Consider the following 16,065-nt stretch of genomic DNA (forward strand, 5'->3'; position numbering starts at 1 on the left):
TGTTAACAATTTTTTGAATTTTGAAACCTTTAAAAAGTCACTGGAATTGTTTATACCATTAAATCACTACGTCCTATATTTTTACCCAAAGCTAAGATCACTCTTAAATTATACTTGCTTAGTATGGAAAAAAAAAAACTTTTATGGAGAGCAATGTTTTTTTTACCTTAATTCTAGTCCACTTTGTTATACAGGGGGAAGTCCCCTGTATCCGAGTCCCCGCAGTTACGAGGATTTGAAAATCAAAGCTTTTTCCCTTGAGAAAATTGACCAAGCACTTTTCAAGTTCTTGTAAGAACGATCTTCTTCATGATCGTGCAACAAAAGTTAAGTGCGAAATTAAAGACATAACTAAATGCTACGACGCAATTTTATCTTGGGTGGGGGGGGAACCACGAGCAACTCTGGATTCATTCTTTATTTGTACAACTGAAAAATAGTGTAACTTCAATAAACTTCACTTAATCTTACATTGTGCAGCTTATTATAATAAAAAATATCTAATAAAATAATTTTCTCATTTTTCAGTTCCTTCATCCATTTTTTACTATGTGCAGTACATAATAAACATTACTATTATAATATTGGTGTAGATACACCATAGACAACTCTTAAAGAAAAACTAAAGTAGTAGTGTGAAAGGCATCATTTCATCTCATTGTGCTCAGCCTTCATAACAATTTGCCCGTGTATTGCACTACTTCGAATAAGTAACACTTCTCTAATAGAGAAGACTATTGTTACTTATTCTCGGTGGGCACCACCCAGACGGTACCGTTTCAAAGCTAGCTGGCTTTTCATGGTTAGGGGAAAAGCCGACTTCAATAATAGCCTTCTGTATTAGTGAAGTGTTACTTATTTGAGGTAGTGCAATACATGACCAACTCGTTGTGAAGGATGAGCACAATATGAGATACAGATGTAGTGAAGCCTTTCACATTACTATCGTAGTTTTTCTTTAAGAGTTGTATATGATGTATCTACACCGATATTATATAGATATAGAATCTTAAACTCTTAAAATATTATACTTAGTTGCATCTAGTTTTATTTAAATAATAAACATTACGAAAATTTGGTCCCCATTTTAAGTGGAATTTTCTAGAACCAATTATCCTCGGATAACGAGGATCCCCTGCACCTAAGTGGCATAACAGTGGACTAATGTTAATTTGGAGAATTATGAGACATCAAGTGGTAAATAATACTCTGTTTTTTTCATGCCTAGATCACATATCTGTTAATATTAAACAGCCCAGTTGATATCCTATATTATTAAAAATACATTTTCAGATCCTGTCCTTGTATACGCTTACACATTAAAAAATGGAACAAATTTCAGAGTGATAATATCATCTGGAAACAAATATCCCTTAAAAATCCTTTCTAGAAAACTTATGTGAATTGCGCATTTTTGAATAAAATAACTCAGGAGTTTAATTTCTGTTTGCCAATTTTATGTAGTTCAGGTTACTAGCACGTTTTCTCTTCTATTGAAGAGACTTTCAGCTGTTAAAATCTGCAAAGTACCCATTCAGTTCATCTGATATATTACTATACACAACTATTATGTAAGGGGGAAATTTGATTGGCCCCTTTCTTTTTTGTATTGTGTGTAAAACTTTGTCCCCTTTTCTGCTCTTTTAGTCAGCAATTTTTCATACTTGGCTTTTGTTAGCCTAACTATTTCTCTGGTACTGCATTTACCAACTTATAACTATTATATTCTTTGCTTTTTGTTCTCTCTAACAGTAATGTTGTCTTTTTTTGCCACTAACCAATTCCTTATTCATCCACCTCTACATCCTCCACATGCTGTAAGAACATACTAATGACCTTAAGAGTCTTCAGATTTACTTAACAAGCACAGGTCAATGTTGAAAAAAAAAAAGCCATGAGTTAGGGTTGAATTTGAAAGTGTCTGCAATTCTGCCCAGACACGATAGGAAATATACAATGAGAGCCTTGTTGATCAATTCGGCTCTGGAGAGATTGTGTGATGCTCATTGGGTAGAATTTTTTTCAGTGTGGTCTGTGCTTGCTAACAGGAGAGATTGCTTCTACAGGGATGGGATACATTTAAATGGAAAGGGTGCAAAAATATTTGCTGATGCTATCTAGATACTGTTAGGTGGGTTGGAAAACTGCTAACTTGAGGAGATTCACAGACTAAAAGATTAACAGTAGCTGCAGGCAGAGGTGAAAGTGATTCTTGCATTGTTATTGTAATGAGCAGCAGCCTAGAGAGCAAGTTTGCTGGGGATTTGAAGAGCTGCTGGGAGTTAGTATTAGTAACAGCCGCATGGTGCAAGAAAGCCTATGGCTTATGTTGCACCAGCCAAAAAAAAAAAAAAAAATCCAAACAAAGCAATGATTAAAAAATAAATAAATAAAATAAAATAACTAAATAATAATAATTAATAAAAAAAAAAAAGGCAATTATACCTATCATCCTATGTGCTTCCCTTATCCGAAAGTGCTATCCAGATGACTTTTGAATTTCCCCAAAATGTCGGCCTCTACCACCCATGAAGGCAACTTATTCCAGTAATTTATAACTCGCTGCCTAAAATAAAACTTCCTACAGTCCAATCTAAACATTTCCCCCCCGTAACTTGAATTTATGTCCCCTAGTTCTAGCATCATTTATAATCTTGAAAATTTTGTCCTCATTCATTTTACTGATGCCTCTCAGAGCCTTAAACACCTCAATCAAATCTCCTCTAAGGTGTCTAGTTTCCAAACCCTGCATCCCACATATTCAAAGTCTTTCTTCATAAGGACACCCTTTTGCCGATCTCACAAGGCGAGTTACCCTTCTTTGCACCCTTTCAGGAAGCTCGATGTCTTTCTTTAGGTGCGGTCTCCATACTTGAACACAGTGTTCCAAGTGTGGTCTAACATAAGCCTTATATAATGGGATTATCACGTCCCTATCTCTACTTTCAAAAGTTCGATAGATCATCGATAGGACACCATGGGCCTTCCTTGCAACCTGTTTACAATGCTCAGAGAATTTCATGGCTGACCGTATCGTAATACCCAAGTCCCTTTCCTCCAGTACTGGGTTTAGTTGAACTCCACCAAGTGAATAAGTTTTTTTGGGATTACTGTTTCCCAGGTGTAATACCTTACACTTTGTTGGATTAAAGCACAGCTGCCATTTTTCTGACCATTCCTGAAGTCTATCTAGGTCTCTCTGAAGAAGCTCAGCTTGACAGTGATCATTAACTACTCTACCAATTTTAACATCATCTGCAAATTTAGACATCATGCCCTCTATCCCTTCATCAATGTCGTTTATGAAAATTAAAAACAACAGTGGTCCTAATACTGATCCTAGGGGAACCCCACTTCTTATCAACCCAATCTGAGGAATAGCCATTTATCACAACCCTCTGGCTCCTGCCCTGAAGCCATCCTTCTATCCATCTAAGGATTTTCCCAGTGATTCCGACCTGTTCCAGCTTATAAAGCAACCGCTCATGTGGGACTGGGTCCAAAAGCTTTGCTGAAATCTAAATAAACAATGTTGAAATTATTCCCTAAATCTAGCTCGTGAGTGACCCTTTCGAAATAGCGAACCAGATTTGTTTAACACGATTTTCCCTATACATAACCATGCTGAGTATCCTTGAGAATTTCAATTCGATCCAAATGATCCTGAATTCCACCCTTGATCATTGCCTCCATGATTTTCCCTACTACTGAAAGTCAGACTGACAGGTCGATAATTTCCAACTTCACTTTTAGTGCCACCCTTATGTATGGGAGATACATTTGCACTTTTCCAATCCAAGGGAATCTCCCCAGAGTCTAGTGATGCTCGCATAATTAGCCAGAGTTATCATGGAACGAGTAATACATGGGCTGTGTTAGGGTAACTGAGAGGAAGAAAAGGTGTACACCAATGCTAGAAGTATAGTAAATAAATTTGAAGTGCTGATCAAGATATCAAAGGCAGGTATTGTGATCTCAGAGACATGGTGTCACACAGATATAAGCAGTTCAGAATTGGAATTTGAGGAGTACAATGTGTACAGAAAGGATAGACAGGGTAGGAAGGGAGGAGGGGTTATGCTGTTAGTTAAGAAACACATAAAATCTAAGGAAGTGCATCCAGTTGACATGGGTGAGCAGTGCAACGTTGGGTCAGTTTGGTGTGACGTAATCACTGGGAAAGGGAAAATGAGAGCAGGAGTGTTTTATAGCCCGAATGACTCTGATGAGTACAACTTACAATTGTGCAAAGAAATCGAGCAGGCCAGTAAATCAGAATGTTTTGTAATGGGGGATTTTAACTTTCCAGATATTGACTGGAACTTGTGGGTTGGTTACTTGCACGCTAGCAAAACTTTTGTGGATTTATTGGAGGATTGTTTTCTACAGCAACATGTTTGAGGGGCAACGAGAGGGAGTAATACTCTTGATCTGATTATCAGCAGTGATTATTCATGCGTTAAGAATTTGCAGATAAAGGAACCACTAGGTGACAGTGATCACGGTGTACTGATGTTGGATTTACTTAAAGATGTAACTACCATTAAGGCTAAAGGGAAGGGTTTTGTTTCATAAAGGTGACTGCAGTGGTCTCGGACAGTTTTAAAATTCTATACAGTAAGATCTACTGATGATGTTAAAAACAGCAAATTCTAAATGGGAAGCCTTCAGAGAATTAATCTTGGAAGCTACTAGGCTTTTCATACCAACTAAAAAATACTTTCAAGATTTAGACCTAAATGGATGTCAGATGAACTAATGAAGCTCGTGGCAGAGAAGAAAAGAAAAATGTGTGGGATGCATATAAATTATCAGGTGGCACAGAAGCCTATCGCAGATATGAGCTAGTCTGTAATCAAGTCACAAAGGAGGTTAGGCAAGCAAAGGCTGATTACGAGAAATCCTTGGCAAAGGATTCAAAGAAAAACACAGAGTTCTTTACTTATGTAAACTCTAGAAGGAAGGGGATGAATCAGATTGGTCCACTTGATGTTGGTGGTTTGACTGTTGATGATCCTGCTCAGATAGCTGACAAACTGAATGAGTATTTTGCATCTGCATTTACACGAGGAATTCTGTAAGCAAGGGGAGGACAGAAGTTTACTAAACTCTAACAAGGAGCTAAATAATTTTGTAATAATGGAGAGCAAAGTGGAGGAGAAATTGTTTAAGTTAAACATAAAAAAGGCACCTAAAGCCTATGGAATCTTTCCAGTTATTTTGAAGGAGGCAGCAAGGGAAGTAAGCAAACCCTTAGCCATAATTATGAGAGCATCCTTAGATTCAGCGGTCTCCATGGACTGGAGATGTACAAATATATCCCCAATTCACAAAGGGGCTTCAAAGGGTGACACAAATAATTATAGACCTGTTAGCTTAACTTCTGTTCCTGGTAAAATAATGGAGTCACTGGTTAAAGAAGTGATGCAGGATCACCTAGACAAGACTGCAGTAATAGTTCAGACACAGCATGTGTTTGTTAATGGGAAGTCTTGTCTGACCAATTTAATTGGATACTACGATGTGGTCCAAAAGGGACTGGATGCAAAAAAAAAGAATTTTGACATCATATACTATGATATCATATTCCTGTGGTGGTGCATTCCTTAATAATATTCCATTTAGATATTTGGTTATTTCTAACTTTCTCTATACAACTGTGTGGTAGTTCCCATTATTATTGTAATTGATTTTATAAAGGTCTTCTAAACATTTGTTAATGCCTTTTGTTTTGTTTTTTGTTAGGGTAGTTTGTTTTCTATCTGATTGCTTGCTTGCTGTTCTCTTATTCCACTGTATAAGAGAAAAGCGCCGTGGTTTTTTTTGTCGTTGGGGACAAAAACCATCAGATTCTGAATTAGCATTATCATTAGCAGAAGCATTTGAAGCAAGAAAGTAAAATTATACAGCATCAGTCAAAAGAACAAAAAAAAATATCCCCATTTCACACATCCATTCACTCCAGAGGTTTGTCCTGTTCTTCCTTGAATTTACTCATGCGATTAATATGGGCAAGAGGAAGAATCACATCACCATTGAGCTTGCTCAAACCATTCAAGCCCTTACACACCTTACACACTTTAAATAGAAAGGGTGCAAGAATATTTGCTGATGCTATCGAGGCAGTGTTAGGTGGGTCGGAAAACTGCTAGCTTGAGGGGAGACAAAGACCAATAGATTGACAGTAGCCACTGGCAGAGGTGAAAGAGATTCTTGCACTGCTTCTATTAGAATGAGCAGAAGCCTGGAAAACAAGATGCATGGAGTTTCAGAGACTGCTGGGAGCCATTGCGGTACAAGTAAACACATGGGTTGTGTTAGGGTAGCTAAGAATAGAAACAGGTAAAGGTATACTTGTGTGTACACCAATGCTAGGAGTTTAGTAAATAAATTTGATGAATTTGAGGTATTGCTCAAAACATCAAAGGCAGATATTGTTGGGATATCAGAGACGTGGTGTCACACAGATATAAGGGATGCAGAACTGCAATTTGGGGAGTACAATGTCTACAGAAAGGATAGACAGGATAGGAAGGGGGGAGCGGTTATGCTATTAGTTAAGAAACACATAAAAACCAAGGAAGTGAAGCCAGTCGACATCGCTGGACAGTGCAGTGTTGAGTCAGTTTGGTGTGACATAAGCATTGGGAGATCAAAATTGAGAGTAGGAGTGTGCTATAGGCCTAATGACTCTGATGGGTATAATAAGGAACTGTACAGGGAAATAGTGGGCCAGTAAATCAGAGAGTCTTATAATGGGAGATTTTAATTTCCCAGATATTGACTGGAATTTGGGGGCTGGTTACTCACGCACCAGCAGGGCTTTTGTGGATTTATTGGATGATTGTTTTCTACATCAGCATGTTTGGGAGGCAACTAGAGGGAGTAATACTCTTGATTTGATTATCAGCAGTGATTCTTCATGCATTAAGAATCTGCAGATAAATGAACCACTAGGTGGCAGTGATCACAGTGTGCTGAAGTGGGATTTACTCAAAGAGGTAACTACCATTAGGGGTAAAGGGAAGGGTTATTGCTTCCGTAAAGGCGACTACGATGGACTGAGACAGTATTTAAATTCTATACAGTGGGACCAACTGATGATGTTACCAAAGGCAAATTCAAAATGGGAATCATTCAAAGAACTTATCTTGGAAGCTACTAGGCTTTACATACCAACTAAGAAATATTGTTCAAGGTTTAGGCCAAAATGAATGTCAGATGAACTAATGAGGCATATGGCAGAGAAGAAAAATGCATGGGATACTTACAAATTAACACATGACACAGAAGCCTATGATAGATACAAGTTGATATGCAACCAAGTTACAAAGGAGGTTAGGCAGGCGAAGGCAGATTACGAGAAATCCTTGGCAAGGGATGCAAAGAAAAACAGCAAAGAGTTCTTTACTTATGTAAACTCTAGAAGGAAGGGGATGAATCAGATTGGTCCACTTGATATTGATGGGTCAACTGTTGATGATCCTGCTCAGGTAGCTAACAAACTAAATGAATATTTTGCATCGACATTCACACATGAGGAGTTATTCAGCAAGGGGAATGCCAGAGGTGTATTCAACTCTAGCAGTAAGCTACAAAATCTTGAAATAACTGGGAGTAAAGTGGAGGAGAAACTGTTGAAGATAAACACAAGAAAGGCACCCGGGGTGGATGGGATCTATCCAGTTATATAAAAGGAGGCAGCAAAGTAAGCAAGCAAACCCTTAGCCATAATTATGAGAGCTTCCTTGGACTCAGGGGAGGTACCCATAGACTGGAAATGTGCAAATGTGACCCCAATTCACAAAGGAGGATCAAAGGCTGACACAAGTAATTATAGACCTGTGAGCTTAACTTCTGTTCCAGGAAAATTAATGGAGGCACTGGTTAAAGAAGCACTGCAGGATCATTTAGACAAGATTTCAGTTATAGCTCAGACACAGCATGGTTTTGTTAAGGGGAAGTCTTGCCTGACCAACTTGATTGGATACTATGATGCAGTCACAAAAGAACTGGATGCAGGGAATAACTTTGATATTATATACTTGGATCTTAGAAAGGCTTTTGATACTGTTGCACATGGAAGACTGCTACACAAATTGGAGCAGTGTGACATTGGAGGCAAATTGCTGCTATGGATAAAGGAGTGGTTGAGGGGGAGAAGACAGAGAGTGGTAATCAATGGACACTGCTCATCGTGGACTAATGTTATTAGAGCCCTGATAATAACTAATGTTATTATCAGGGCTCAGTGTTGGGTCCATTATTGTTTTCTGTATTTATAAATGATATTGATGATGGTATATCAAGCTTAATGTCCAAGTTTGCAGACGATACGAAGGTTGGCAGGGTTGTCAGGGACACTACTGACACTATGTTGCTGCAACAGGATCTGGAAAGGTTGAGCAGATGGGCTGAGAGGTGGCAAATGAAGTTTAACATTGACAAATGTAAAGTACTACACATGGGAAACAGCAACCCCAGAGCAACGTATCAACTCTGTGGTACTACACTGACAGTGGTAGAGAATGAAAGGGACTTGGGGGTGGTTGTGCAGGCAGATATGAAGTTCTCTGAGCAGTGCAGACGGGCTGCAAGAGTAGCTCATGGAGTATTGTCAATGATATACAGGAATTTTTCCAGCAGGGATAAGGAGGTGATTATTCCATTGTATAAGGCAATGGTCAGGCCACACCTAGAGTACTGTATACAGGTCTGGAGGCCTCATTTCAAGAAGGATGTAGAGCTGCTGGAACGAGTACAGAGAAGGGCAACAAGATTAGTGAATGGAACAAAGGGGTGCTCTTACGAAGAAAGGCTTAAGTTTTGCAAATTACAGTGTCTGGAGACTAGGCACCAGCGAGTGTATAAAGCCTTGAATGGTTTAAGCATACTCAATGCTGATGGGATTCTTCCTCTAGCTCAGAAAAATCACCTGAGAGGGCATAAATTCAAATTGAGGAAAGACAGATGTAGGATAGACGTGCGGAAATTTGCCTTTAGCCAGCGGGTGGTTGGTTGGTGGAACAGACTTCCATCCCTTGCCTAAATAAGTTTAAGGCTCAGCTGGACAGATTTTTTGAACGAACAGAGGGGTGAAGTGGAAGTGGTTTTTTTTTTTGGCTGATGCTGCATAAGCTTGCTTTCTTGCATCAAATGCCTCTACCATCGGGGGAGAATCCAAGTATATGATATCAAAATTATTTTTTGCATCCAGTTCCTTTGTGACCGCATCGTAGCATCGAATCAAATTGATCAGACAAGACTTACAAACCCATGTTGTGTCTGAATTGTTATTGCAGTGTTAAATGATCCTGCAATGCTTCTTTAAACAGTGACTCTATTTTCCCTGGAACAGAAGTTAAACTAACAATTCTGTAATTAACAAGTCATTTGCACATCTCCAGTCTGTGGAGACCTCCCCTGAATTCAAGGATGCTCTCATAATTATGGCTAATGGTTTGCTTACTTCCTTTGCTGCCTCCTTTAATATAATTGGATAGATCCCATCCACCCCAGGTGCCTTCTTTATGTTTAATTTATGATCTAATTTGTCTTGTCTCCTGTGACCAAGTATGTTAATGGATATCTTTGTGTTGGAAAAATGTGTTGTTTATTCTCAAGTCGAACTGTTCACAAAGATTGCAAAGTCTATCTCCGTTGTCATTCCTCTGTTTCTCTCCAAATCTTCCAATAACTTTGCTATTTTGTTCAGTTCCTACTCTTGCATTGAAATCTCCCATTAGAAATATCTCTTTGTTCTTAGGGATTTTTTCCTATTAGTTCTCTCAGATCCTTCCAAAATTCATTCTTCAAGGTATCGGTGGTTCATTAGTCGGGGCATATATTCCCAAAATACATATTTCTCTCCCATACATTTTCAGTTCCAATGAGATCATTCTTTCATTAATAAATTGCCACTTTTTGATGTTGTCTCAATTTCTTTTTAACAGCAATAGAAACTCCTGCTCTTGCTCTTTCACTCTTATCGACTCCACTCCAAAAATGGTAGTATTCTCCCATTATTTCCTCTCCACATTCCTTTTTCTTTGTCTCTAATAACACAATAATATCTAACTTGAATTTTTGCAGTTCATCCGGAAGAAAGTTTCTTTTAGTTGAAAGGCCTTGAATATTCCAGCATCCCAAAATCATAGTCCTTTTCCATTTGCCGAGTTGTTCCGAAAGTGCAGTCCATTTTCATTTTCACTTGTAGGTTGTTTAGCATTTGTGTATTTTTTACACTGAATGAGGAGCTAGCCCATTGCAGCAACCCCCAACCTGGAGGGCCAGGGTATTTCTCTTAGTCTGGCCCCTACCCTTTGACCTGTCTGGCTTGTGAGGCCCTACCAGTAGCTAAGCTACCGCCGACTTAGCTCTCCGGTTCATTGGGACATGCAAGCCCCCCCACCACAACAAGGTGGAGAATACCATCGGGGGAGAATCCAAGTATATGATATCAAAATTATTTTTTGCATCCAGTTCCTTTGTGACCGCATCGTAGCATCGAATCAAATTGATCAGACAAGACTTACAAACCCATGTTGTGTCTGAATTGTTATTGCAGTGTTGTCTAATGATCCTGCAATGCTTCTTTAAACAGTGACTCTATTTTCCCTGGAACAGAAGTTAAACTAACAATTCTGTAATTAACAAGTCATTTGCACATCTCCAGTCTGTGGAGACCTCCCCTGAATTCAAGGATGCTCTCATAATTATGGCTAAGGGTTTGCTTACTTCCTTTGCTGCCTCCTTTAATATAATTGGATAGATCCCATCCTCCCCAGGTGCCTTCTTTATGTTTAATTTCAACAATTTCTCCTCCACTTTGCTCTTTTATTACAAAATCATTCAGCATCTTGTTAGAGTTTAATAAGCTTCTGTCCTCCACTTCTCTACAGAATTCTTCATGTGTGAATGTAGATTCAAAATGCTCATTCATTTTGTCAGCTATCTGACAGGATCATTAACAGTCAAACAATCGATATCAAGTGGACCAATCTGATTCATCCCTTTCCTTCTAGAATTTATATTAGTAAAGAAGTCTACTATTTTTCTTTGCTAAAGGTTTCTCGTAATCTGCCTTCGCTTGCCTAATCTCCTTTGTGACTTGATTACAGATTAACTTCTATCTACCATAGGCTTCTGTGTCACTTGATAATATATATGCATCCCATGCAATTTCTTCTCTGCCACTGATGTTATTTTAGATTAGCTTATGATGGTACATAGCTTTCTGTCTTCTAACTTCTCATCTAATGCTTGAGTTTCCAAGGTTATTTTCTTTAACTGCTCTTTACATCTTGTATGTTAAATATTTTCTATCAACTTGTAATCCTCTCCGTATTTTTGCTAATGATGGTATAGTACAGTCTGCATGTTCAACGGGCGCCTCCGCAGCCAGGTGGGAAGGAGCAGCAGTGCGTAGCACACGCTTCTTGATTAGACCGGGGTTCGAGCCCGACACCACCAAATACGGAGGATGTGGAAAGGTCAGGGAATGACTACTGCATATCTCGGAGCAATATGGCCTTAGTTGCTAATGCTCCTAAAAACCAAATAACATAACATAACATAACAAGCATGTTCAACAAATTAGAATGTAATTGGTATATCTGCACAAAAAATGGCTACAATTTTTCCAGTTCTTCAGTGGGCAGAAGAAAACTTAGTTAATTTCAGTCCTTCTAAAACACAATCAAGTCTCATGTTGGGTGGAAGGAGATCTGCTCATTTTCAGCAACACTCAGACTTGCAGACAAGATGACATAATATCATTAAAAGATAACCCTGACCAGACTTAACTTTTCTGGCATAAGTATATCACAGATATTGTGTGAACTAGATTTTCAGTGTTAGGTTTCTTCTAAATGGCTACTGGCTCTGTTAAAAGTGGAAAAAAATATAAATAAATAATATTGTTTCTACATATAGGGTAGTTGTCGTGAATACTTCTTAAATTCATAGACTGTTCAAAAGAGAGCAGTCAGGTTAATTAATGATTCCTCACAAACTCACTCTATGCCTTGTCACAGACATTCAGTTTCTGCTGTATGCCTTGTCTGCAAGTATTTCAAATCTCTTCTGTCTTCCCAATCTTAAATCCACCCATATGTAAGTGACCTTTGAATACTATATATTACCTACTTGGTTTTTAAGAAAAAGCCTTAACTTTAATTGTTTAAATTTCATTAAGCATTTAGTGGTTTTTTATTTTTATTATTATTTTTTTTTATTACAGCTGCAAGTTTATCACTGAAAAATTTTTTTGCCAAGCCATTTCAGAAATTTTTAGATGCTTATAAGTAAGTATTGTTTTATATGGTTTATAATACTTAAACTAACTTAACTTTCAGTTAAAAGAACAATTAGGCAATTCTAATTTAACTTTGAATGTTATCATTACAGAATTATAGTTCTTGATTTAGGATTGGTATTAGTAGAGGCATATGATGCAAGAAAGAAAGCTTATACAGCATCAGCCAAAAAAAAAATCCCATTTCATTTGCTCTAAAAGTTTGTCCAGTTCTTTCTTGAATTTATTTAAGCTATCAACTTCCACAACAGATGGGAGTTTGTTCCAGCAATCGACCACCCGCTGGCTAAAGACAAATTTCCAAACATCTATTCTACAACTGTCCTTCCTCAATTTGAATTTATGCCACCTCAAGTTCATAATCTGAGCAAGAGGAAGAAATTTTCCTTATCCTGTTTGTTTTAAAGATTATGAATTTATATGAAAGAAGAATAAAGAGTGTGGAGATAAAAAAAAAAATAAAAAAAAAAATAAATATAATATACCTGTAATGCTTGGTTGAAATTCCAGTCAGGCTGGCAAATTCTAGCAACCACAGCAGTTATTTTTGTAACTCCAGTTAGTCCATGATTTTTAATATTAAGAATGGAGTGAAGATAAAGATGTTCTTAAGAACGCAACACTTTCTGCCCATGTAGATGTTGCATTAAAAAAAACAAGAAAAGCAGGTGTAACAACACTGATTAGATTTAAGATTCTTAAAATCTATGGATGCTTGTATCAAGAGAATGGTTCTGCCAACCCTTTATTTCTGAAAGTGAGGGGGGGGGGAAGCAGAAAGGGCATTACACACTGCCACAGCTAAGTTTCTAGAAGAGACTATCACATCAGAGAAGGGGGGGTGCGACTCTTAAGATTTTTAATGCTGATGAAACGGGTCTTTTCTAGAAGAGACCTGTTTCATCAGCATTAAAAATCTTCAGGCAATTATGAGGCTTACTCTCTTCCTGTGTGGCAGTGCAGCAAGTGACTGTAAGCTTAAGTGGCTGCTAGTTTACTCTCCCTCCCCAACTCTATACATTAAAATGACTGAGCAAAAACATGTTTGTTCACTAGGCATTAGCTCCCCAATGAACAAATTCATTTATTCAAATTCTTTAATGTTCTAAATAGATTATTCCTTTTACATGGCTACACAGGGTGTCTCAAAAATATTGGTACAAACGTTTAGGGGAGGTAGGTAACATCTAAAGGAATGTGAATCACATAGGAACCCATAACCGGAAACATCACCGTAAGTCTGTATACGGCGCTGTTCACCAGTTTGGGATAGCGAAAATTTCTGGTTTACTCATTCAAGCAGTAGTCGCCACACGAAGAGCATGCATTGATATACGCACTGGGAGCTGGCAGACATGCACCTAGTGTATGGATCAGCAGAGGGCCCACACGGTGTGCACCTACATGCTGCACAACATCGCTTTGCAATAAATGTGTGGGCTGGTATGGTCGATGACTGCTTAGTCGCCCATACCTGTTACCATCCTGCATGAACTCTGCTAAATATTGGATCTTTCTTGAACAGGTTCTACCAGGGTTACTTGACGATGTTCCAGCAAATGTGAGACGCAACATTTGGTTTCAACATGATGGGCACCTGCCCATTATGGAAAGTGTGTTCGTGACCATTTGAACAGGCATTTTGGGCGTCAATGGATTGGCCGTGGTGGACCCGTTGCCTGGCCCCCACACTCACCTGATTTATCGAGCCTTGATTTCTTTCTGTGGGGGCCCTCAAATCTATCATCTATGAATCGCATGTGGAGACAGAAATGGATCTCGTGGCAAGACTCATCTGCATTGCTGCTACTGTCAAAGAAACTCCAGGTGTGTTCGACCGTGTCTGCCAATCCATGCTGCGTCGGTGTGACGCATGCATCGCGTCTCATGGTGGAACCTTTGAGCATCTATTGTAACATCATGAAATGCATCCGTCTCGTACTCCATTGTTAATATTATGTCAGATAAATGTTTGCCATTAATTACTGTCTTGTGTAATTTCTGCTTCTTGTGCCTCTGCTACTACTTTCCCGTGATGTTTCCGGTTATGGGTTCCTATGTGATTCACATTCCTTTAGATGTTACCTACCTCCCCTAAACATTTGTACCAATATTTTTGAGACACCCTGTATATACCTTATATATCAATTTCCAGTATGATGCTGTTTATTTTTTGAAAATTTATTATATGCATTGTAAACTTTAATTTCTTAAATTCATAAATTCTGCCAACTTCATGTAATTAAATACATCTCTTCTCTCCCCCCCCCCCTTACTTTTGTGGCAGGATAATTGTTTGTCCCCACTTATGGCCTTAGTTGCTAATGCTCTTAAAAACTAAACAACGAACGAACGATGTCCCCACTTATAAAAGAAAGTCTAGTTTTGAATCATGTTGATAACAAACAGAACTTAAGAATTTAAGAACTAGTTCTGCTTAAGTTCTGCTCTGTCTTAAGAACTGCTTCTAAAGACCTTTTCTAGCTGACTTGTAAGGTATTTCATAGGTTCCCCTTGTTTCCCCCCTCCCCACAGAATCCCATCTCTAAAAATATGAACAACATGGATTACATACGCTTTACTTGACAGGGCTCATTAATAATGTCGTATGTACTGATTTGGTTTCCTTGACTGTAATACAAAAAAAAAACTCCAGTAATTATACTCATCTTTCTTTATCAGTATGTCAGAAAATGAGTACTTTCATTCTGATTTTTTATTTTTACCCTTCTATTGTGTGTTGTAGAGCGGATATCATCTTTTAAAGGCACAAAAGGTGATATAGTTGCACACGTTGGCAATAATGAAATTAAGAGTAGGAGACCGGCAGAATTACTTAACAAGTACAGGTCACTGTTGAACAAAAGCCGAGAATTAGGGTTGAATTTGAAAGCAATTCTGCCCAGACACGATAGGAGAGAGTATATGATGAGAGCCTTGTCGATCAATTCGGCCCTGGAAAGATTGTGCAAGGCTCACGGGATAGAATTTTTTTCAGCCTGGTCTGTACTTGTTAACAGGAGAGACTGCTTCTACAGGGATGGGATACACATAAATAGAAAGGGTGCAAGAATATTTGCCGATGCTATCAAGGCAGTGTTAGGTGGGTCGGAAAACTGATATCTTGGGGGGATACAAGGACTAATAGGTTAACAGTAGCCGCAGGCAGAGGTGAAGTTGATTATTGCACAACTTCTATTAGAATAAGTAGCGACCTGGGGTGTTGGAGGTTTCAGGTACGGATGGCAGTCATCGTGAAATAGGTGGGTATATGGAATGTGTTAGGGTAACTAGGAATAGGAGCATGTATACCAATGCTAGAAGTATAGTAAATAAATTTGATGAATTTGGAAGTGTTGGTCAAGACGTCAAAGGCGGATCTTGTTGGGATGGCAGAGACGTGGTGTCACACAGACATAAGGAGTGCAGAACTGGAATTTGGGGAGTACAGTGTGTACAGAAAGGATAGACAGGATAGAAAGGGAGGAGGTGTTATGCTCTTAATTAAGAAAAACAAAATCAAAAGAAGTGCACCCAGTTGATATAGATGAACAGTGCACTGTTGAGTCAGTTTGGTGTGACATAAGCACTGCGAAAGCAAAAATAAGAGTAGGAGTGTGTTATAGGACTAATGACTCGAATGAGTACAATGAACAATTGTACAGAGAAATAGTGGGCTAGTAAATCAGAATGTCTTATAATGGGGGATTTTAACTTCCCAGAAATTGACTGGAACTTGTAGGTTGGTC

At 38.5% G+C, this 16,065-nt stretch overlaps 1 protein-coding gene across 1 annotated transcript in view; it reads left to right on the forward strand.

Moving 5' to 3' along the window:
- Positions 1-16,065, forward strand: part of spn-E (tudor domain containing 9 protein spindle E) — a 421,802-nt gene that overhangs the window by 188,472 nt on the left and 217,265 nt on the right. The window contains exon 18 of the mRNA XM_090376707.1: positions 12,242-12,305. Coding sequence (XP_090232833.1) covers positions 12,242-12,305 — 64 coding nt within the window. The remainder of the gene's footprint in view (positions 1-12,241; positions 12,306-16,065) is intronic.

This window comes from Mastigoproctus giganteus, chromosome 6, assembly GCF_048544385.1.
Source record: "Mastigoproctus giganteus isolate SK-2022 chromosome 6, ASM4854438v1, whole genome shotgun sequence".
In the NCBI taxonomy this organism is placed as follows: Eukaryota; Metazoa; Arthropoda; class Arachnida; order Uropygi; family Thelyphonidae; genus Mastigoproctus; species Mastigoproctus giganteus.